Genomic DNA, 24,604 nt, shown 5'->3' with positions numbered 1-24,604 from the left:
CTGTTTTTGTTTTGGATTTCCAGCATCCGCAGTTTTCAGTTTTTAGTTCCAATCCCTGTGCTCTTTCCCGCAGCCCCACGAATCTCCCCCTCTCCATTTGAAATCAAATTCACTTTCGGGAGCTCCTGTTAAACCTGCTTCCACTGTCCTGTCAGGTACACGTGAGGAGTGAACAAGGAGACAGGAGGTAGACGCTGATCCTGGCTAACGTTGTCAACACAGGCAATTCATATCTCTCCCCATTTTTATTTCTCTGAAAGTCAGGCAGGCTCCTGACTTGTTTTTTAGGGAAATGGAGATTCGAACCTTTGTTTTCTTTTCTCTGTTTCATCTCGAACTGGATCCCTCTGTAGAGTTCCCTGGAGATCAACCCATAAGCAATGATCATCACCACGCCAGGCAGGAAGAAGAGGATAAAGAGCAGGAAAACGTACCTGAAGGAGGGAGATGGAGAACAGGACAATCACCCGAGACCCACTCAAGCTCAGCACAATAACTTGCATTTAGATAGCACCTTCAACACAGTAAAACATCCCATGAGCCCTCTCCGAGCACAACTTCACACCTACTCTCAGGAGGAGATATGAGGCCCAGCAAACCAAAAAATTGGATAAAGAGGTAATTTTTAAGGAGAGTCTTAAAGGAGGAAAGGGGGAGAGAGAGAGAGAGAGAGAGGGGGGACAGAGAATGAGAAAGAGAGAGAGAGAAAGAGAAAGAGAGAAGGGGAGAGAGAGAGGGAGAGAGAGAGAGGAAGAGAGAAAGAGAGGGGGAGAGAGATATAAGGAGAGAAAGAGAGAGATGAGAAGGAAATAGAAAGAGAGGGGGGAGAGAGAGGGAAAGAGAGAGAGAAAAGAGGGAGGGAGAGAGAGAGATATAAAGAGAGAAAGAGAAAGAGAGAGATGAGGAGAGAGAGAGGAAGAGAGAAAGAGAGGGGGAGAGAGAGGGAGAGAGGGGGATATGAAGAAAGAAAGAGAAAGAGGGAGATGAGAAAGAGGGAGAAAGAGAGAGAGAAAAGAGAAAGAGCAAGAGATAAAGAGGGAGATAAAGAGAGAGATAGAAGAGGAAGAGAGCAAGAGAGAGATAGAGAGAGAGTTAAAAACAGAAAGAGAAAGAGAGAAGAGAGGGAGTGAAAAAAAAAGAGAAAGGGAGAGGGAGAGGTGAGAAAGAGAGAGAGATGGAGACGTGTGTAGGGGGGTGGAATTCCAGAGTTTGGGGCCCAGGCAGCTGAAGGCACGGCCACTAATAGTGAACAATTAAAATCGAGGATGCTCAAAAGGCCAGAGTTAGAGGAGTGTAGAGATCTGGGAGGGTTGTGGGGCTGGAGGAGATTACAGAGATAGGGAGGGGGTGAGGCCATGGAGAGAGTTGAAAACAAAGGTGAGAATTTTTAAATTGAGGCTTGAAATTAACTGGGAACCAATGTGGGTCAGCAAGCACAGGGGAGATAGACGAACAGGATTTGGTGCTAGGTAGGACATGGGCAGCAGAGTTTTGGATGGGTTGAGGTTTACAGAGGGTAGAAAGTGGGGAGACCCGCCGGGAGTGTGTTTGGATAGTAAAGAGCACTTCCACGTTCTGTCACCGTTCACTCAGAGTCCTTACCACGCTTGCTGCACATTCTTGCTGGGCCAGGTGAGTCTACAGTTGTGAGCTGTGCTCTTGTCCGCTCTCTGGAAGGGGTGAAGCAGATTGTAGACGGGATACGGTATCATGATTACTAAGGACAGGAGCCAGGTGGCTGCAATGACTCGGTAAGCGTGTGATCGGGTCTGCCAGGCACGTGACTTTAACGGGTTGCAGATCGCACTGTAACGTTCAATCGCGATGGCCACCAAGCTGAATGTGGACACACTGACCGAGATTCCTGCAAACAAGGCAGTCTGTTAGTTCCAGGTAATACACTGCTCAGGAACAACACCCAGAGCTGGGTCCAGCAGTGAGACCCACTCACAGAATCACAGAATTCGAATGGCACAGCAGGAGGCCATTCCACCCATCCAAAACAAACTGTCATGCAAACTCTCCCCTCCACTACACCCCCGACCTTCCCCAGAATCTGCACTCATTGGGATGCAATTATGATTCTCCAATGATCAGAAAACTGGCGAGAGTTTTACTCCAGTTTAGATTCAGCAACAAGGAAACATTATCACACATTCTGTGGATTCCAGCCAGGTACAGATTTCTCCTGATTCACAATCCACCTCAACCAACGTGAAACCCAGACTGATTTACCAACGTTACACAGTGAACCCCAACATTACACAGTGTGAACCCCACATTACACAGTGTGAACCCCAACATTACACAGTGTGAACCTCAACATTACAGTGTGAACCCCAACATTACCCAAAGTGAACCCCAATATTACACAGTGCGAACCCCAACATTAAACAGTGAGAACCTCAACATTACAGTGTGAACCCCAACATTAAACAGTGTGAACCTCAACATTACACAGTGTGAACCTCAACATTACCCAAAGTGAACCCCAATATTACACAGTGTGAACCCCAACATTAAACAGTGTGAACCTCAACATTACACAGTTAACCCTAACATTACAGTGAACCCCAGCATTACACAGAGTGAACCCCAACATTACAGTGTACACCAGTTTAATTTGATGCTTTAAGTCCCTGTGTTGTTCATAAGAACAGGAGGAGGCCGTTCAGCCCATCACTCTTCCATCATTCAATAAGATGATGGCTGATTGGTGCTCTAACTCCATGGACACACATTTGCCTCATATCTCTCAATATCTATGGCTAAAACATATCACTGTTAAACTTAAAATTAACAACGAACCCAGCATCAATTCTCAATTGTTGAAGTCAGTTCCAAACTCGTACCAGCCTCATTTCCCACTCTGTCTTCTGGGCCTAGGGCAGAATTGGCCGGTCCTGTTGGTATCGGGTGTCATGGTGGGCAGAGGGGACAATATGGCCAGAAGGCCAAAAATCGCTTTCAGCCATCGTGAAGCCAGTTTGCAATCGTCCGCTCCACCCGGTCAATGGTGGGTCTGTGTTTCCCAAGACCACACACGTCAGGAACCTCATTTCAATACTTTCTCATTCTAAACCCTGCAGGCCAGAACCATCCCCTCACACTGCAGCATCCCAGTACATCTGTGCGATTGCACAACCACGAATTTCACACCTGTACACACCTGGCGAGCTGCACTGCGAAGGGAACTCGGAGGTGAGTGCACACAACCTTGCACAGTGCTCGCAGACAGACACACACTCGGAGAGTCTTGTCAATAGCGAGTATTCTTCCACAGCTGAGACTGTTCAGCAGCAGCTCCATTGAGAGGCTTGGAGTTGGGCCTCTGGATCTTTTCTGTCCATTCAAGAAGTGCAAAAGCATGAAAGGGCCCCAAACACTCCAGAACCTTTTACCCCTCGGGTGCAGACTGCAAATTAATGTGTGTTTTAGGGGGTAACAGAGTAATTGGTGACTGGGTAAGTTGTAGAATCTCCTTGTAAAAGGGACCATGGTGCAGTCACTGGTGGAGGTGCTCACAGCCCCTGCAATATCTTTATTCAGGTTTGGACCAGTCTCCCTCATGGTTGAAGCTAACAGTGCAGCCTTGCAGTGTGGGTTAGGAGAATGTCTGTGTCTGAGCTGAGGGCACAGCCTGCAGTCCAATGGGCAAAGCTGCTGCCAATCGGTCAGGTGGAGTGGGGCAGAGGTGGGTGGGGTTTCAGTCGGCCAATGAGCACACTACACACTGGCCACCCATGTGGTGACCAGCACCCTCCTACATAGGTGAAGGGGCCTTCAGACTTATCCAAGAGAGGTTCTTAGGACACATGTGCTAATCCAGGCGTCTCTCTCTTTGATTCTGTTGGAGGAGAACATCAGGATCATGGAGTCTGGTGATTTATGATCTGCCTCATGGCTGACAGGGAGCAGAGAAGAAGAGGAAGAGAGCGGCAGAGGCTCCTGGCTCGGCACAAGGAGGAGAATCTCCCTCAAGATGAAGGGGCAGCAGGATCTACTGCACACGCAGCTGGGGATCCACAGAGAGCCGTCGCCCGTAGACACTTCGCTAGACCCGGGTCTATAGACGGCGTCTGTCATTCCTGTCCTACCTCAAAGGTGTTGAGAGCGCACAGAGAGAGTGATGGAGCTCTGTGAGACCTACCCACAACATTCTGGCAGCAAAGACCAGCACCATCGAGTTTATTTACAGTATTGAACATGAACAGCACCTTCCAAACCCACTACCATCTAGAAGGACAAGGGCAGCAGATAGATGGGAACACCACCACCTGGAAGTTCCCCTCCAAGTCACTCACCATCCTGACTTGGAAATATATCGCTGTTCCTTCACTGTCGCTGGGTCAAAATCCTGAAACTCCCTCCCTAACAGCACTGTGGGTGTACCTACACCACATGGACTGCAGCAGTTCAAAAAGGCAGCTCACCACCACCTTCTCAAGGGGCAATTAGGGATGGGCAATAAATGCTGGCCTAGCCAGTGACACCCACACCCTGTGAATGAATAAAAAAAAGGCATCAGTAATGTGTCCAGGGAGTGTGAGGCTGGACCATCACTGTGGTCTGAAGGCAGCACAGACACAGGGAAGAGGCCCTGGACTGAGACACCTGCCTTTATCTTGTGCAGGAACCAAGGTTTCACATCTGAGTGACACAAACACTGCTCATCAGAACAAGGAACCACAGGCAGGGAGACATCCTTGGGAGTTTATTGACAATAGTGAACATTATGTACAAGTGATTAACACCCATACCCAGGCTTTGCAACTACAGCATCCTAACACCCGGTGTGGAAGGGGGTCGGGAAGGAGGAGGACCTCCTCGTGAACCTGCTCCTGGGCCTGGCCAAGTTGGCCCGATTGTTTGTCCCTCTTCCGCGGCTACGTTCGCAGCCGGATGTCCCTGGAGAGGGAGCACACGGTGTCTGCTGGCACTCTCGAGGCCTTCCGTGCTCGGTGGGCACCGCGGGGACTGGGGTGTTTTATTGACCCCCTTAATCACATTTTGGTTTAAAGTTTGTAAGTTTCCTTTAAACTTTGTCCTTAGTTTTACAGCTGACCTGAATTAGGGGCTGTGCTTGATTTGTCCTTCATTTTGTTAATTTAGTTTAATTGTTTTAACTCCAAAAGAGTTACATCTTCTTGACCTTCCTAACCCTGCCGCTATGTCCTGCTGCTCCCCAGTCATCCACAGAGGAGGTGGAGGCAGCTTCCTGACTGCTACACCCTGTCTGCGATGGCCTTGGCAGGCGTCCTCTGGAGGGCCGAGAGCTGGAGGTCCCCAGCCTGCTTTCGGGATTCTGCTGTGTGGCAGTGGCTCCCTCCTCGGCCTGTGGAGCTGGAGCTGCTGGGGTCACAGGAAGAGGGGATTAGGTTGGGCTGGAGTCACCTGGGTGGATGGCCCCATGTTGTGCACCTGCTGATCCTCCTCCCTATGGGTGCCCGAGGGCCCCAGGCTGACTCCATGAGGAGCAGGGTAGCTGCAGTGAGATCGAACTGCCCAGTACCCCTCTCGTGTACACACTGTTGGATGACAATTATGGCATCAGTGATGGAATTGAGCCCGTGCAGCAGGGCAGGAGCAACGTCCTGGACCAAGGTCTCCATGGCAGCCGCCATCCTGCCAGTGTTGACCTCGGTGCGTTGGCAATGCCGGCGCTATCACCTCAGCCTGATGGTGGACGGACTCCTCCATTGTGCCTCGCAATCTGAGGAGTGCAGCGGACATCCCTTCCTGATGTTCCTGAGTTTGCCTTTGCAGCTCCAGCAACTGTGACATGACAGAGTCCAGAGGCTCTTCAACTGTCTCGGATTCAGCAATGTTCTGGCCTCCAGCATCCTCCGAGTGCCGGGGGCCTGGGAAGTCCTTGCCTCCGCCTACTGTGGATCAGACAGTGCGATGTGCTCACCAGATTGTGACCCGAGGCTACTCTAGAACTAGGCCCCACCGAGATGTGTCTCAGTGCTGGTGGAGGGTGTGGGTGAGCGCTGTGACGGGTCTTTAATGAGGTTGTCATCAGATTCTTCTCTGAGGTGTCTTCAGGGTTAGAGTCGAGGACCCGGTTCATGGACCCTCTCGGCTGCTTCCCAGATGTCCCTGTGAAAGCAAGGAGAGAGAATTAGTGGCTGGCAGGGGTCTGCGGAACAGGAGAACTCACTCCCAGCATGGGGTGTCTGATGGATGCTTCACTGCTGGATCCTCACTTGGTTAAGCCCCGCCGACCTCACCATCAGCACAGGAACGGTCCAGATTGTCACCGGCCATCTGGATGGCTCTATTTTCAAAGTCTGTGAGGACCTTGATGTCGGACATTCCTCCACCAGCCTGCGACCTCTTCCTCTTGTTGTGAGCTGGCTTGTCCTGCATGAATACAGATGGAGAGAGTGTGAGCAGGAAGCCTGCCAGGCCAGATGAGAACGATGCCTGGCATGTGTAGGTGGTGAGTGGTGCCATGGATGGGATGAGGACACGATCCACAGGGCAGATGAAGGTGTGTGTGAGAGAGTGAATGGTGATGTCTCTTTAACTGGCAGTGAGTGGGATCCCTGTGGATGTGTGATGGGTTTGTGAGTTGGGAGTGATGAGAAGAGTGACTTACCCTGGTGGAACGGAGGAGATCATTCATCCTCTTTCAGCACTGGGTGGCTGTCCTCTTCTGCAGGGTGTTGGCACTGACCACCACTGCCACCACCTCCCATGCTGGATCGGTGACCTTGCTTGCTGGTCTTTGCCCAGAGCTGGGGTAGAGAATTTCACAGCCGGCCCCCCATTGCATCCAGTAGGCGCTGGAGGGAGACGTCACTAAATTTGGGGGCAGCAGGTTTCCTCTCTTTGGCAGCCATGACTTTGCAGCAGCTTCTGGTCCCTTAGAGAGAGTCAGCTCTGTGCAGGGAAGGCCTTTAAACATAGTGCCCGGGTTACTGAGGGCCTGGGGTGATGGTGGGACGGGCGGATCAGAGGCTGCTCACTGGTGATCCGGAGTGTTTCCCAGGAATGCATTATTAATGAGGCGGGAATGGGAGGGTACACTGCTAAACCCCACCACCACAGCCTGCGGGTAAAACAACCTCTTTCATGGCCGCTCCCACACTTTGTGCAGATCTGGGAGGTTTCTCTGCCCTTCGACACCAGAAGCAGCAGAAATAGTTTCTCTCTATCCACATTATCCACTCCCCTTCATATCCTGAAAACTTTGACCTGATCACCCCATAACCTAAATTGCAGGAATACGCTCTGAGTTTGTGTAATCCCCCCCTTGTAATTTAACCTTGGAGTCCAGGGTATCATTCTGCTAAACCTACACTGCACTCCCTCCAAGACCCTGCAGACCACCCTTGTCCACTCCTCCATCACCTCCTACACCTCAACCCCTCCCACGGCACCTTCCCATGCATCCGCAGAAGGTGCAACACCTGCCCCTTTACTTCCCCTCTCCTCACTGTCCAAGGGCCCAAACACTCCTTTGAAATGAAGCAGCACTTCACTTGCTTTTCCCCCAACTTAGTCTACTGCATTCGCTGCTCCCAATGCGGTTTCCTCTACACTGGAGAGACTAAACGCAGACTGGGTGACCGCTTTGCAGAAATCCTTTGGTCTGTCCGCAAGCACGACCCAGACCTCCCTGTCGCTTGCCATTTCAACACTTCACCCTGCTCTCATGCCCACATGTCTGTCCTTGGCCTGCTGCATTGTTCCAGTGAAGCTAAACGCAAACTGGAGGAACAGCACCTCATCTTCCGACTAGGCACTTTACAGCCTTCCGGACTGAATATTGAGTTCAACAACTTTAGATCATGAACTCTCTCCTCCATCCCCACCCCCTTTCCGATCCCCCTTTTTCCAATAATTTATATAGATTTTTCTTTTCCCACCTATTTCCATTATTTTTAAATGTATTTCCATCCATTGTTTTATCTCTACCTTTTAGCCTATTTCAATCCCTTCCCCCCACCCCAGCCCCACTAGGGCTATCTGTACCTTGCTTGTCCTGCTTTCTACCCTTAATTAGCACATTCCTTAGATAATATCACCACCTTCAACACCTCTTTGTCCTTTTGTCTGTGACATCTTTTGGTTATCTCCACCTATCACTGGCCCTCTATCCAGCTCTATCTGTCCCACCGCCCCCCCTTAAACCAGCTTATATTTCATCTCTTTTCTATTTTTCATTAGTTCTGTTGAAGAGTCATACGGACTCGAAACGTTAACTGTGTTCCTCTCTGCAGATGCTGCCAGACCTGCTGAGTTTTTCCAGGTATTTTTATCTTTGTTTTACCATTACTCCTAACATGGTCTAACCATCAATATCTAACACCCTGCTGTACCTGTCCTGGGAATGGGGACAGTGTAAAGGGAGTTTTACTCTGTATCTAACCCCGTGCTGTACCTGTCCTGGGAGTGTTTGATGGGGACAGTGTAGAGGGAGCTTTACTCTGTATCTAACCCCGTGCTGTACCTGTCCTGGGGGTGTTTGATGGGGACAGTGTAGAGGGAGTTTTACTCTGTATCTAACCCCGTGCTGTACCTGTCCTGGGAGTGTTTGATGGGGACGGTGTAGAGGGAGATTTACTCTGTATCTAACCCCGTGCTGTACCTGTCCTGGGAGTGTGTGATGGGGACAGTGTAGAGCGAGCTTTAATCTGTATCTAACCCCGTGCTGTACCTGTCCTGGGAGTGTGTGATGTGGACGGTGTAGAGGGAGCGTTACTCTGTATCTAACCCCGTGCTGTACCTGTCCTGGGAGTGTGTGATGGGGACAGTGTAGAGGGAGATTTACTCTGTATCTAACCCCGTGCTGTACCTGTCCTGGGAGTGTTTGATGGGGACAGTGTAGAGGGAGATTTACTCTGTATCTAACCCCGTGCTGTACCTGTCCTGGGAGTGTTTGATGGGGACAGTGTAGAGGGAGATTTACTCTGTATCTAACCCCGTGCTGTACCTGTCCTGGGAGTGTTTGATGGGGACAGTGTAGAGCGAGCTTTACTCTGTATCTAACCCCGTGCTGTACCTGTCCTGGGAGTGTTTGATGGGGACAGTGTAGAGGGAGCTTTACTCTGTATCTAACCCCGTGCTGTACCTGTCCTGGGAGTGTTTGATGGGGACAGTGTAGAGCGAGCTTTACTCTGTATCTAACCCCGTGCTGTACCTGTCCTGGGAGTGTTTGATGGGGACAGTGTAGAGGGTGATTTACTCTGTATCTAACCCCGTGCTGTACCTGTCCTGGGAGTGTTTGATGGGGACAGTGTAGAGGGAGCTTTACTCTGTATCTAACCCCGTGCTGTACCTGTCCTGGGAGTGTTTGATGGGGACAGTGTAGAGGGAGCTTTACTCTGTATCTAACCCCGTGCTGTACCTGTCCTGGGAGTGTTTGATGGGGACGGTGTAGAGGGAGCTTTACTCTGTATCTTACCTTGTGCTGTACCTGTCCTGGGAGTGTTTGATGGGGACAGTGTAGAGGGAGCTTTACTCTGTATCTAACCCCGTGCTGTACCTGTCCTGGGAGTGTTTGATGGGGACAGTGTAGAGGAAGCTTTACTCTGTATCTAACCCCGTGCTGTACCTGTCCTGGGAGTGTTTGATGGGGACAGTGTAGAGGGAGCTTTACTCTGTATCTAACCCCGTGCTGTACCTGTCCTGGGAGTGTTTGATGGGGACAGTATAGAGGGAGCTTTACTCTGTATCTAACCCCGTGCTGTACCTGTCCTGGGAGTGTTTGATGGGGACAGTGTAGAGGGAGATTTACTCTGTATCTAACCCTGTGCTGTACCTGTCCTGGGAGTGTTTGATGGGGTCAGTGTAGAGCGAGCTTTACTCTGTATCTAACCCCGTGCTGTACCTGTCCTGGGAGTGTTTGATGGGGACAGTGTAGAGGGGGCGTTACTCTGTATCTAACCCCGTGCTGTACCTGTCCTGGGAGTGTTTGATGGGGTCAGTGTAGAGCGAGCTTTACTCTGTATCTAACCCCGTGCTGTACCTGTCCTGGGAGTGTTTGATGGGGACAGAGTAGAGGGAGCTTTACTCTGTATCTAACCCTGTGCTGTACCTGTCCTGGGAGTGTTTGATGGGGACGGTGTAGAGGGAGATTTACTCTGTATCTAACCCCGTGCTGTACCTGTCCTGGGAGTGTTTGATGGGGACAGAGTAGAGGGGGCTTTACTCTGTATCTAACCCCATGCTGTACCTGTCCTGGGAGTGTTTGATGGGGTCAGTGTAGAGCGAGCTTTACTCTGTATCTAACCCCGTGCTGTACCTGTCCTGGGAGTGTTTGATGGGGACAGTGTAGAGGGTGATTTACTCTGTATCTAACCCCGTGCTGTACCTGTCCTGGGAGTGTTTGATGGGGACAGTGTAGAGGGAGCTTTACTCTGTATCTAACCCCGTGCTGTACCTGTCCTGGGAGTGTTTGATGGGGACAGTGTAGAGGGAGCTTTACTCTGTATCTAACCCCGTGCTGTACCTGTCCTGGGAGTGTTTGATGGGGACAGTGTAGAGGGTGATTTACTCTGTATCTAACCCCGTGCTGTACCTGTCCTGGGAGTGTTTGATGGGGACAGTGTAGAGGGAGCTTTACTCTGTATCTAACCCCGTGCTGTACCTGTCCTGGGAGTGTTTGATGGGGACAGTGTAGAGGGAGCTTTACTCTGTATCTAACCCCGTGCTGTACCTGTCCTGGGAGTGTGTGATGGGGACAGTGTAGAGGGAGCTTTACTCTGTATCTAACCCCGTGCTGTACCTGCCCTGGGAGTGTTTGATGGGGACAGTATAGAGGGAGCTTTACTCTGTATCTAACCCCGTGCTGTACCTGTCCTGGGAGTGTTTGATGGGGACAGTGTGGAGGGAGCTTTACTCTGTATCTAACCCCGTGCTGTACCTGCCCTGGGAGTGTTTGATGGGGACGGTGTAGAGGGAGCTTTACTCTGTATCTTACCTTGTGCTGTACCTGTCCTGGGAGTGTTTGATGGGGACAGTGTAGAGGGAGCTTTACTCTGTACCTAACCCCGTGCTGTACCTGTCCTGGGAGTGTTTGATGGGGACAGTGTAGAGGGAGCTTTACTCTGTATCTAACCCCGTGCTGTACCTGTCCTGGGAGTGTTTGATGGGGACAGTGTAGAGGGAGATTTACTCTGTATCTAACCCGGTGCTGTACCTGTCCTGGGAGTGTTTGATGGGGACAGTGTAGAGGGAGCTTTACTCTGTATCTAACCCCGTGCTGTACCTGTCCTGGGAGTGTTTGATGGGGACAGTGTAGAGGGAGCTTTACTCTGTACCTAACCCCGTGCTGTACCTGTCCTGGGAGTGTTTGATGGGGACAGTGTAGAGGGAGCTTTACTCTGTATCTAACCCCGTGCTGTACCTGTCCTGGGAGTGTTTGATGGGGACAGTATAGAGGGAGCTTTACTCTGTATCTAACCCCGTGCTGTACCTGTCCTGGGAGTGTTTGATGGGGACAGTGTAGAGGGAGATTTACTCTGTATCTAACCCTGTGCTGTACCTGTCCTGGGAGTGTTTGATGGGGTCAGTGTAGAGTGAGCTTTACTCTGTATCTAACCCCGTGCTGTACCTGTCCTGGGAGTGTTTGATGGGGACAGTGTAGAGGGGGCGTTACTCTGTATCTAACCCCGTGCTGTACCTGTCCTGGGAGTGTTTGATGGGGTCAGTGTAGAGCGAGCTTTACTCTGTATCTAATCCCGTGCTGTACCTGTCCTCGGAGTGTTTGATGGGGGCAGAGTAGAGGGAGCTTTACTCTGTATCTAACCCTGTGCTGTACCTGTCCTGGGAGTGTTTGATGGGGACGGTGTAGAGGGAGATTTACTCTGTATCTAACCCCGTGCTGTACCTGTCCTGGGAGTGTTTGATGGGGACAGAGTAGAGGGGGCTTTACTCTGTATCTAACCCCATGCTGTACCTGTCCTGGGAGTGTTTGATGGGGTCAGTGTAGAGCGAGCTTTACTCTGTATCTAACCCCGTGCTGTACCTGTCCTGGGAGTGTTTGATGGGGACAGTGTAGAGGGTGATTTACTCTGTATCTAACCCCGTGCTGTACCTGTCCTGGGAGTGTTTGATGGGGACAGTGTAGAGGGAGCTTTACTCTGTATCTAACCCCGTGCTGTACCTGTCCTGGGAGTGTTTGATGGGGACAGTGTAGAGGGAGCTTTACTCTGTATCTAACCCCGTGCTGTACCTGTCCTGGGAGTGTTTGATGGGGACAGTGTAGAGGGAGCTTTACTCTGTATCTAACCCCGTGCTGTACTGTCCTGGGAGTGTTTGATGGGGATGGTGTAGAGCGAGCTTTACTCTGTATCTAACCCCGTGCTGTACCTGTCCTGGGAGTGTTTGATGGGGACAGTGTAGAGGGAGCTTTACTCTGTATCTAACCCCGTGCTGTACCTATCCTGGGAGTGTTTGATGGGGACGGTGTAGAGGGAGCGTTACTCTGTATCTAACCCCGTGCTGTACCTGTCCTGGGAGTGTTTGATGGGGACAGTGTAGAGGGAGTTTTACTCTGTATCTAACCCTGTGCTGTACCTGTCCTGGGAGTGTTTGATGGGGACAGTGTAGAGGAAGCTTTACTCTGTATCTAACCCCGTGCTGTACCTGTCCTGGGACTGTTTGATGGGGACAGTGTAGAGGGAGCTTTACTCTGTATCTAACCCCGTGCTGTACCTGTCCTGGGAGTGTTTGATGGGGACAGTGTAGAGGAAGCTTTACCTCAACCAACAAGGTGTAATGTTATTAATATATTAATATATTCTTGTGGGTCTATTCAGGGTCTAGAAGTTCAGATTTTGGAGAATGGTTCAGGTTGGAGAAGGGCACATTGTGAAATTGAAACCAATTATTTTAGTAAATATATTGATTGTTGCAAGGAAATTTCCATGACATCTTTGAATTGTCAAAAGCCAAGAGACTCGCTGAGATCTTTCAGAGGTGGAACTGTGCTGTCCTTACATGTGGCCTCTATGTGACTCCAGACGCACACTAGCTGATTGATTTCCAACTGGCTTCAGGGCATCTCTGGATGTGAGCTTCAGCACTTTGCAAGTACAAATTCTAAAAAGGAAGTTCAAATTCCGACAGAAACACCAACTCTCAGGATGGGTTTTTAGAAAGTGGAAAAGGGAAAACACTGAGTCACTGATAAACACAGTCATATACACGTAGAAACACACACACTGAGACTAACACACACACACACAGACTGAGACTAACACACACACACACAGACTAACACACACACACACACTGATAATAACACACACACACAGACTAACACACACACACTGAGACTAACACACACACACACTGAGACTAACACACACACACACACTGAGACTAACACACACACACAGACTAACACACACACACACACTGAAACTAACACACACACACACAGACTAACACACATACACACACACTGAGACTAACACACACACTGGCACACACACACACATACAGTGAGACTAACACAGACACACACACACACACACACACTGAGACTAACACACACACTGACACACACACACACACACACCCATACAGTGAGACTAACACAGGCACACACACACACACAAACACACACCCTCACTGACAGACACAGATGTGCACAGATATATATACACACACACTTCCCCACAGGGTCCATGGATTATGATCAGATTGTGCTCCCAGTCAATTCTGGCCAGCTCCAGACCACATACTCAGGCTGACCTGGCTTCTTCCCTTACCCATGAAATAGGCAGTGATTTTACACATCGCCTGGCCAAAGATGAAGTCTCCCAGGAGGTTGGGGATGAGGGTGAATGGCATACAGAAAATGGCCACCATCAGGTCACTAAGAGCCAGTGAGAGCAGGAAGGAGTTTGTCACAGTCCGCAATCTCTTGTTCAGAATCAGCACCAGAATAATCATCGTGTTCCCAAAAACACTTAGGAGGAAAATTATGGAGTAGAGCAGGATTCGCACTGTGTAATCGAGATCTGCAAAGAGAGAGGAGAGCCAGAAATCAAACTGCTTTTAATCAAAGGATAATACACTCTGTTTCAAAATACAGAGCGACCAAGTATGACAGGGAAAAACTAGCAATTACATTCAGCCAAACAGCACAACATACTTCACCATCATTCACTGCTCCCCACAACCCCTAAACCCTGCCACCTCTCCCCCTGCCACTAACAGAAAGACTTTCATTTCTATAGCGCCTTTCATGACCTTATGACATCCCAAAACACTTTGCAACCAACTAAGTCTTTTTGAAGTGAAAGTCACTGCTGTCATTTGGCCAACACAGCAGCTAAACAGGTGCAAAGCAAGGTTCCACAAACAGCAGCGATTAACTGTTTTAGTGTTGTTGGGTTGAGGGACAAATGTGGCCAAGGCCGTAACTCACTCGCTCTTCCACCATTACTGGCTGTGGGATCTGTTACATCCACCAGATGGGGAACAACTTACGTGAACGAATGCACCAGAGACACAACATAGCAAACAGGATCAGGAGTAGGCCATTCAGCCCCTTGAACCTCCTCCTCCACCATTCAACAAGATCAGGACTGGTCTTCTATATCAACCTGACCTTCCTGCCCTAGCCCCATATCCCATGTTCCTCTTTAGTGTCTAAAAATCTATTGACCAGTCTTGAATATGTTCAATGATGGAGCATCCACAACTCCCTGGGGTAGAGAATTCCAAAGATTTACAATGCTTTGGCAGTACAGAACTTGAGTATTGCTCAGAAAAGACATTTTGTCAAAGTTTTTTGTCCTGCATATCAGGACAATCGCAAGAAAATACCGACGTCATGGAAGCAACAGCTTTATACTGTATGAGAAGAGAGTGCTGATTGGTTGGCAAGTGGACTCTCATTGGTAGAGGCATTGCCATGGAGAATGCGCAGTTAATGGTGACTGACAGTTAACTGCCAAGCATTGTTTGAAATTTAAACCAGGCAGCTTGGCTCTGATTGGTCAAGGCATTGCCCTGAGGAATGAACCAGTGAATGGCTGTCATTTATTTTGTTTAGCTGAAACAGGTGATAAGAACACGGCCCTGTGTACTAATATATGTAGCAACACAAGTAGTGATCACCACTAACAGGATGCTGCCTTCAAGCCAAAAAGACATTCTGTCTATCTCACAGATGAGTAATGGCGGATATGAATTTCAGTGCCAGTGTGATGCTGGGTATGTTGGCCGTACACCCCAAAGACTGGCGGATTGTACCAGACAGCGTGTCCCAGCCACTGCTCGCAACAGACAGCATACAGATCGTACCCAACCAATCCGTGCTTGCAAAACTCAAAACACAGTGTCCAAAATTAAATGTGATTCTGCGATTGGACATCACTTGCTAAATAATCCTCAATGTGCAAGAATTACGCTGACGACCAATTTAAGATTGTCAGTCGGACTTGCAATTTGGTGCATCCTGTTACTGACAAATATCACTTGTGTATGACTGCAATTGCTACACAGTTAATGACGCCATTAAACACGTAACAAATCTCTCTGACCATGTACTCTCAGAAAGCGAGGGGTTTGTTCTTGCACATGGTTTCAATTTTGGTGTGCCTTCATTCCAAATCAGACAGGAAGAGGGATTTGCTGAGCTGGAACTCATCTACTCCTAACTATCCCACCACAAACCAGCATCCACTGAAGGCGCTGATGAAAGCCTAGTTCATCCAACGCACGCATGTTACGGGATTCCGAACCACTTGTCTGATTTTCTCATGCAATGCGAATGTCCTACAGTGTTGTGAGGCCTTAAGACCAACCCGGACATACAAATCAGTAAACCTGACAAAGGGACGGGAATAGTCATCCTTAACAAGCGTAATTATATCAACAAAATCCACACCATTCTTAATGCTGCGACCAAATCCATATCAATTGGCCCTTCTGCTCAATATGACCAGACAGCCTTGCTTGAAAGTAAGATAAAAAAACGCTTGCAGGACTTGTGTAAGAGAGATGAGCTACTGCGTGATATATATATGACAGGGTTCATCCTCACGGTTCACTACATCCCCGTATGTATGGGCTGCCCAAGATACCCAAAAGTGATGTCCTTCTATGCCCCATCTTACCTGTGACCGGCTCTGTACATGAATTGGTCAAATGTTTGGGCGAATTGTTACAACCAGTTTTGAGCAAGTTTTACACATATACATTTGCGAAGGCTGGACAGGACTTGCACATCGATAGCAATGCTGTGTCCATGTGCTCATTTGACATTGCTAGCATATTCACCAATGTTCCACTTCAGGAAGTCATAGATATTTGCGCTGCAGCGCTATATCATGGCGATGTAGACCTACCACATTGCGTCAATCAGTATTCATTGAACTTGGCAACTCGTGCAGTTGAGATCAGTTTCAATAGCACCATGTGTGTTCAAATAGATGGTGTTGCCGTGGGATCCCCTCCAGGCCCAGCTCTCGCTAACATCTTTGTTGGGTTCCATGAGAAACGTGTCTTCGATAGAATGACACCCAACCTCCTACCCCTCGCATATTTCCAATGTGTGGATGATATGTTTGCTATGTTTAAATCCTCAGCTGCGTGTAATAATTTCCCTACATGTCTTAATGGGCTCCATCTAGTGCTGAAATTCACCTTTAAACTGGTGTAGTCAAATGAACTCCCCTTCCCTGACGTACTAGTGGAGAAATCTGACAGGGGATTCTCTACCACAATCTACCACAAGCCGACCTTCACTGGTCAATATAGCTGTTGGGATTCTTACAGTTCCACGTGCTATAAGATTGGTCTTGTTGGCAATCTTGTGAATAGGGCCTGAGCCATTTTCTCACCAGGCAATCTTGGTGCTGAAAGAGGAGCATCAAAGGCATCCTATAGGATGCTTTTTCATTTCACGCTGTGTATCACGCAAACCCATGAACGGGCCTAAGGCTGTCACTTTCTGCCCTGAAAAGTGCCCAGTCCACCTCAGATTACCCTGGAAAGGCATCTCAAAGCAAAGTGAAGCTAGCTGTTTCACGCTGCCACTATGCAGCAGTAACACGAGTGGTGTTCATCACTAACAGGGTGCTGCTGACAAGCCTAAAAGACATTCTGTCTATCTCACAGATGAGTAATGGCGGATATGAATTTCAGTGCCAGTGTGATGCTGGGTATGTCGGCCGTACACCCCAAAGACTGGCGGATTGTACCAGACAGCGTGTCCCAGCCACTGTTCGCAACAGAGAACGTACAGATCGTACCCAACCTGTCCGTGCTTGCAAAACTCAAAACACAGTGTCCAAAATTAAATGTGATTCTGCGATTGGACAATCCAAAATTAAATGTGATTCTGCGATTGGACAACGTTTGCTAAATAATCCTCAACATGCAAGAATTACGCTGACGACCAATTTAAGATTATCAGTCGGGCTCACAATGTGGTGCATTTATGTGTACTGGAAACTACATATATTAATACACAGGGTCCTGTTCTTTGCAGACAGAAAGAACATGTACACACACTGCGCCTGTTTCAGCTAAACAAAATAAATGACAGCCATTCGCTGGTTCATTCTCAGGGAAATACCTCGACCAATCAAGGTCAAGCTGCCGGGTTGAAATTTCAAACAATGCTTGGCAGTTAACTGTCAGTTCCTATTAACTGGTTCATTCTCCACAGCAACACCTCTACCAATCAGAGTCCACTTGCCAACCAATCAGCACTTTCTTCTCACATGGTAGAAAGCTATTGCTTCCCCTGACATTGGTATTCTTGTGATTGTCCTGATGAGTGCAGGACAAAAAGCTTTGAAAATAAGTCTTTTCTGAGCAATACTCACAAACACCAGAGCAAAGGAATTTCTCCACATCTCAGTCCCAAATGGTCGACTCCTTATCCCGATAGCGTGCCCACATGTTCCGGACTGTCCAGCTGGGAGCAAACAGCTTTTCACCTTTGACCTGCCAGCCCCTTTAAGAATTTTCAATATTGCACTGAGATGACCTCTCAGTTTTCTCAACCCTAGAGATTATAGGCCCAATTTATTCATAGCATAGCCCTCTCATCCCAAAAGTCAATACACCACTCCCTCAGTACTAACCCTCTGACAGTGCAGCACTCCCTCGGTACTGACCTTCCAACAATGCAGCACTCCCTCAGTACTGATCCTCCAACAATGCAGCACTCCTTCAGTACTGATCCTCCAACAGTGCAGCACTCCCTCAGTACTGACCCGCCAATAATGCAGCACTCCCTCGGTAATGATCCTCCAACAGTGCAGCACTCCCTCAGTACTGACCCTCTGACAGTGCAGCACTCCCTCAATACTGACCCTCTGACAGTGCAGCACTCCCTCAGTACTGACCCTCTGACAGTGCAGCATTCCCTCGGTACTGACCCTCCAACAGTGCAGCACTCCCTTAGTGCTGACCTTCCAACAATGCAGCACTCCCTCAGTACTGATCCTCCAACAGTGCAGCACTCCCTCAGTACTGATCCTCCAACAGTGCAGCACTCCCTCGGTACTGATCCTCCAACAGTGCAGCACATCCTTGTACTGATCCTCCGACAGTGCAGCACTCCCTCAGTACTGACCCTCTGACAGTGCAGCACTCCCTCAGAACTGACCCTCTGACAGTGCAGCACTCTCTCGGTACTGATCCTCCAACAGTGCAGCACTGCCTCAGTACTGACCCTCTGACAGTGCAGCACTCCCTCAGAACTGACCCTCTGACAGTGCAGCACTCCCTCGGTACTGATCCTCCAACAGTGCAGCACTGCCTCAGTACTGACCCTCTGAAAGTGCAGCACTCCCTCAGTACTGACCCTCCAACAATGCAGCACTCCTTCAGTACTGATCCTCCAACAATGCAGCACTCCTTCAGTACTGATCCTCCAACAGTGCAGCACTCTCTCAGTACTGACCCTCCAATAATGCAGCACTCCCTCAGTACTGATCCTCCAACAGTGCAGCACTCCCTCAGTACTGACTCTCCAATAATGCAGCACTCCCTCAGTACTGATCCTCCAACAGTGCAGCACTCCCTCGGTACTGATCCTCCAACAGTGCAGCACTCCCTCAGTACTGATCCTCTGACAGTGCAGCACTCCCTCAATACTGACCCTCTGACAGTGCAGCACTCCCTCAGTACTGACCCTCTGACAGTGCAGCATTCCCTCGGTACTGACCCTCCAACAGTGCAGCACTCCCTTAGTACTGACCCGCCAATAATGCAGCACTCCCTCGGTACTGACCCTCCAACAGTGCAGCACTCCCTTAGTACTGACCTTCCAACAATGCAGCACTCCCTCAGTACTGATCCTCCAACAGTGCAGCACTCCCTCAGTACTGATCCTCCAACAGTGCAGCACTCCCTCGGTACTGATCCTCCAACAGTGCAGCACATCCTTGGTACTGATCCTCCGACAGTGCAGCATTCCCTCAGTACTGACCCTCTGACAGTGCAGCACTCCCTCAGTACTGACCCTCTGACAGTGCAGCACTCCCTCGGTACTGATCCTCCAACAGTGCAGCACTGCCTCAGTACTGACCCTCTGACAGTGCAGCACTCCCTCAGTAATGACCCTCCAACAATGCAGCACTCCTTCAGTACTGATCCTCCAACAATGCAGCACTCCTTCAGTACTGATCCTCCAACAGTGCAGCACTCCCTCAGTACTGACCCTCCAATAATGCAGCACTCCCTCAGTACTGATCCTCCAACAGTGCAGCACTCCCTCAGTACTGACTCTCCAATAATGCAGCACTCCCTCAGTACTGATCCTCCAACAGTGCAGCACTCCCTTGGTACTGATCCTCCAACAGTGCAGCACTCCCTCAGTACTGATCCTCCAACAGTGCAGCACTCCCTCAGTACTGATCCTCTGACAGTGCAGCACTCCCTCAATACTGACCCTCTGACAGTGCAGCACTCCCTCAGTACTGACCCTCTGACAGTGCAGCATTCCCTCGGTACTGACCCTCCAACACTGCAACACTCCCTTAGTACTGACCTTCCAACAATGCAGCACTCCCTCAGTACTGATCCTCCAACAGTGCAGCACTCCCTCAATACTGATCCTCCAACAGTGCAGCACTCCCTCGGTACTGATCCTCCAACAGTGCAGCACATCCTTGGTACTGATCCTCCGACAGTGCAGCACTCCCTCAGTACTGACCCTCTGACAGTGCAGCACTCCCTGAGTACTGACCCTCTGACAGTGCAGCACTCCCTCGGTACTGATCCTCCAACAGTGCAGCACTCCCTCAGTACTGACCCTCCAACAATGCAGCACTCCTTCAGTACTGATCCTCCAACAATGCAGCACTCCTTCAGTACTGATCCTCCAACAGTGCAGCACTCCCTCAGTACTGACCCTCCAATAATGCAGCACTCCCTCAGTACTGATCCTCCAACAGTGCAGCACTCCCTCAGTACTGATCCTCTGACAGTGCAGCACTCCCTCAATACTGACCCTCTGACAGTGCAGCACTCCCTCAGTACTGACCCTCTGACAGTGCAGCATTCCCTCGGTACTGACCCTCCAACAGTGCAACACTCCCTTAGTACTGACCTTCCAACAATGCAGCACTCCCTCAGTACTGTTCCTCCAACAGTGCAGCACTCCCGCAGTACTGATCCTCCAACAGTGCAGCCCTCCCTCAGTACTGATCCTCCAACAGTGTAGCACTCCCTCAGTACTGATCCTCCAACAGTGCAGCACTCCCTCGGTACCCATCCTCCAACAGTGCAGCACTCCCTCGGTACTGATCCTCCAACAGTGCAGCACTCCCTCAGTACTGACCCTCCAACAATGCAGCACTCCTTCAGTACTGATCCTCCAACAATGCAGCACTCCTTCAGTACTGATCCTCCAACAGTGCAGCACTCCCTCAGTACTGACCCTCCAATAATGCAGCACTCCCTCAGTACTGATCCTCCAACAGTGCAGCACTCCCTCAGTACTGATCCTCTGACAGTGCAGCACTCCCTCAATACTGACCCTCTGACAGTGCAGCACTCCCTCAGTACTGACCCTCTGACAGTGCAGCATTCCCTCGGTACTGACCCTCCAACAGGGCAACACTCCCTTAGTACTGACCTTCCAACAATGCAGCACTCCCTCAGTACTGTTCCTCCAACAGTGCAGCACTCCCGCAGTACTGATCCTCCAACAGTGCAGCCCTCCCTCAGTACTGATCCTCCAACAGTGCAGCACTCCCTCAGTACTGATCCTCCAACAGTGCAGCACTCCCTCGGTACCCATCCTCCAACAGTGCAGCACTCCCTCAGTACGGATCCTCCAACAGTGCAGCACTCCCTCGGTACTGATCCTCCAACAGTGCAGCACATCCTTGGTACTGATCCTCCGACAGTGCAGCACTCCCTCAGTACTGACCCTCTGACAGTGCAGCACTCCCTCAGTACTGACCCTCTGACAGTGCAGCACTCCCTCGGTACTGATCCTCCAACAGTGCAGCACTGCCTCAGTACTGACCCTCTGACAGTGCAGCACTCCCTCAATACTGACCCTCTGACAGTGCAGCACTCCCTCAGTACTGACCCTCCCACAGTGCAGCACTCCCTTAGTACTGACCTTCCAACAATGCAGCACTCCCTCAGTACTGATCCTCCAACAATGCAGCACTCCCTCAGTACTGATCCTCCAACAATGCAGCACTCCCTCAGTACTGATCCTCCAACAGTGCAGCACTCCCTCGGTACTGATGCTCCAACAGTGCAGCACTCCCTCGGTACTGATCCTCCAACAGTGCAGCACTCCCTTGGTACTGATCCTCTGACAGTGCAGCACTCCCTCAGTACTGACCCTCCAACAGTGCAGCACTCCCTCAGTACTGACCCTCTGACAGTACAGCACACCCTCGGTATTGATCCTCCAACAGTGCAGCACTCCCTCAGTACTGACCCTCTGACAGTGCAGCACTCCCTCAGTACTGACCCTCTGACAGTGCAGCACTCCCTCGGTTCTGACCCTCTGACAGTGCAGCACTCCTTCATACTGACCCTCTGACAGTGCAGCACTCCCTCAGTACTGACCCTCTGACAGTGCAGCACTCCCTCAGTACTGACCCTCTGACAATGCAGCACTCCCTTGGTACTGATCCTCCAACAGAGCAGCACTCCCTCAGTACTGACCCTCTGACAGTACAGCACTCCCTCAGTACTGACCCTCCGACAGTGCAGTACTCCCTCAGTACTGACCCTCTGACAGTGCAGCACTCCCTCAGTACTGACCCTCTGACAGTGCAGCACTCCCTCAGTACTGACCCTCTGACAGTGCAGCACTCCCTCAGTACTGATCCTCTGACAGTGCAGCACTCCCTCAGTACTGACCCTCTGACAGTGCAGCACTCCCTCAGTACTGACCCTCTGACAGTGCAGCACTCTCTCAGTACTGACCCTCTGACAGTGCAGCACTCCCTCGGTATTGATCCTCCAACAGTGCAGCACTCCCTCAGTACTGACCCTCTGACAGTGCAGCACTCCCTCATTACTGACCCTCTGACAGTGCAGCACTCCCTCACTACTGACCCTCTGACAGTGCAGCACTCCCTCAGTACTGACCCTCCGACAGTGCAGCACTCCCTCAGTACTGACCCTCTGACAGTGCAGCACTCCCTCAGTACTAACCCTCTGACAGTGCAGCACTCCCTCAGTACTGATCCTCTGACAGTGCAGCACTCCCTCAGTACTGATCCTCCAACAGTGCAGCACTCCCTCAGTACTGACCCTCTGACAGTGCAGCACTCCCTCAGTACTGACCCTCTGACAGTGCAGCACTCCCTCAGTACTGACCCTCTGACAGTGCAGCACTCCCTCAGTACTGACCCCCTGACAGTGCAGCACTCCCTCAGTACTGACCCTCTGACAGTGCAGCACTCCCTCAGTTCCTGCTCGTAAATGGATGGTGAACGAGAGAGCACAAATTTAAAGTGATTTGCAAAAGAAGCAGTGGTGATGTGGGGAGAAATTTTTTCACACAGCGAGTGGTTAAGGTCTGGAATTGTGTGTGTGAGTGTGTGGTGGAGACAGGTTTAATCAGAACTTTCAAAAGGGAATTAGACGGTGATCTGAAGGGTTACAGGGAGCAGGAGGGAGTATAGCACTAGGTGAGCTGCTCATTCAGAGAGCTAGTACAGACACGATGGGCCCAATGGCCTCCTCCTGTGCTGTAACAACTCTGTGAATCTGTGAAAATTGTGCATTCCTGACAACGTTCTCATAAATCTCCTCTGCACCCCCTCTAATGTGACCATACCTTTCCTGTAATGCGGTGACCAGAACCGTACACAGGCTCTAGCTGTGGCCTAACCAGTGTTTTATACAGCACTTGCACAACCTGCCTGCTCTTATATTCTGTGCCTCTGCTAATATAGGAAAGGATTCCATCTCCCTTCCTAACCACCTTATCGACCTGTGCTGCTGCCTTCAGGGACCTGTGGACATTCACTCCAAGGTCCCTCACTTCCTCTACACCTCTCAGATTCTTCCCATTTATTGTGTGTTCCTTTGCCTTGTTTGACCTCCCTAAATGCATCACCTCACACTTCTCTGGGTTGAATTCCATTTGTCACTTATCTGCCCACCTGACCGGTCCACTCATACCTTCCTGCAGACTACAGCTTCCCTCCTCACTATCAACCACCCGGCCAAATTTTGTGCCCTCTGCAAACATCTTCATAATGCCCCCAGTATTTAAGTCTAGATCATTGGTGTATGGCCCTAGCAACAGCGAAGCCAGTTCTGAGTCTTGCGGACCCCCAATGGAAACCAGCTCCTCGTCACAAAAATAAACACCCATCGCATCAGCGGTAGGGCCAATATTTATGAGACATTCCGCAGAAATAAACTCACATAAAAATCCCACAGCTTCACTGAGGGGTGACCCAGGTCCAAAGCTGATCTCACCATTCAGGTTTGACACCTAATTCTCTGTTACGAGCAATTAGAGAAATGGAAAGAACTTGTGAACATTTAGCTGATTTACAGAAAACGATAGAGTGCTGACATCATTGATGGTTGCCTTAATAGTTTAGAATATCTCCTGGGCTTCATCCATCCCTTTGCAGACAGCTTAATTACATACCGAGTGCTTATACTAACTGGATGAATCACAACTAAAAGCAGGTCTCCAAATAGCCAAGAGGAGTCTGTGACAGAGAGGGATGTTGTTTTTTAAATTCATTCTAGTGAGGTGAGCAAGGTTGTAATAAAAACAGAAAATGCTGGAAATACTCAGCAAGTCTGACAGTTTCTTTAAGAGAGGGTTAATGTTTCAGGTTTACATTCCTGAATTGCGATGACTGGTCACTGACCTGAAATGTTCACTCTGTAATGAGGTCAGGAGCTGAGTGGCCCTGGCGGAACCCAAACTGAGTGTCAGAGAGCAGGTTATTGCTAAGCAAGTGCTGCTTGATAGCACTGTTGATGAATCCTTCCATTACTTTACTGGTGATGGAGAGTAGACTGATGGGGCGGTAATTGGCCGGGTTGGATTTGTCCTGCTTTTTGTGTACAGGACATACCTGGGCAATTTTCCACATAGCCGGGTAGATGCCAGTGTTGTAGCTGTACTGGACCAGCTTGGCTAGGGGCGCGGCAAGTTCTGGAGCACAAG

At 50.0% G+C, this 24,604-nt stretch overlaps 1 protein-coding gene across 1 annotated transcript in view; it reads right to left on the bottom strand.

Moving 5' to 3' along the window:
* LOC121284327 (cholecystokinin receptor-like) overlaps positions 1–24,604 on the bottom strand; it is a 61,964-nt gene that overhangs the window by 2,945 nt on the left and 34,415 nt on the right. The window contains exons 2-4 of the mRNA XM_041199724.1: positions 13,731–13,982; positions 1,603–1,864; positions 307–434 (exon numbers count right to left, since the gene is read on the bottom strand). Of these exons, the coding sequence (XP_041055658.1) occupies positions 307–434; positions 1,603–1,864; positions 13,731–13,982 (642 nt within the window). The remainder of the gene's footprint in view (positions 1–306; positions 435–1,602; positions 1,865–13,730; positions 13,983–24,604) is intronic.

The sequence above is a fragment of the Carcharodon carcharias genome, chromosome 11 (assembly GCF_017639515.1).
Source record: "Carcharodon carcharias isolate sCarCar2 chromosome 11, sCarCar2.pri, whole genome shotgun sequence".
Classification (NCBI taxonomy): Eukaryota; Metazoa; Chordata; class Chondrichthyes; order Lamniformes; family Lamnidae; genus Carcharodon; species Carcharodon carcharias.
This window is presented reverse-complemented; position numbering and strand designations above follow the sequence as displayed.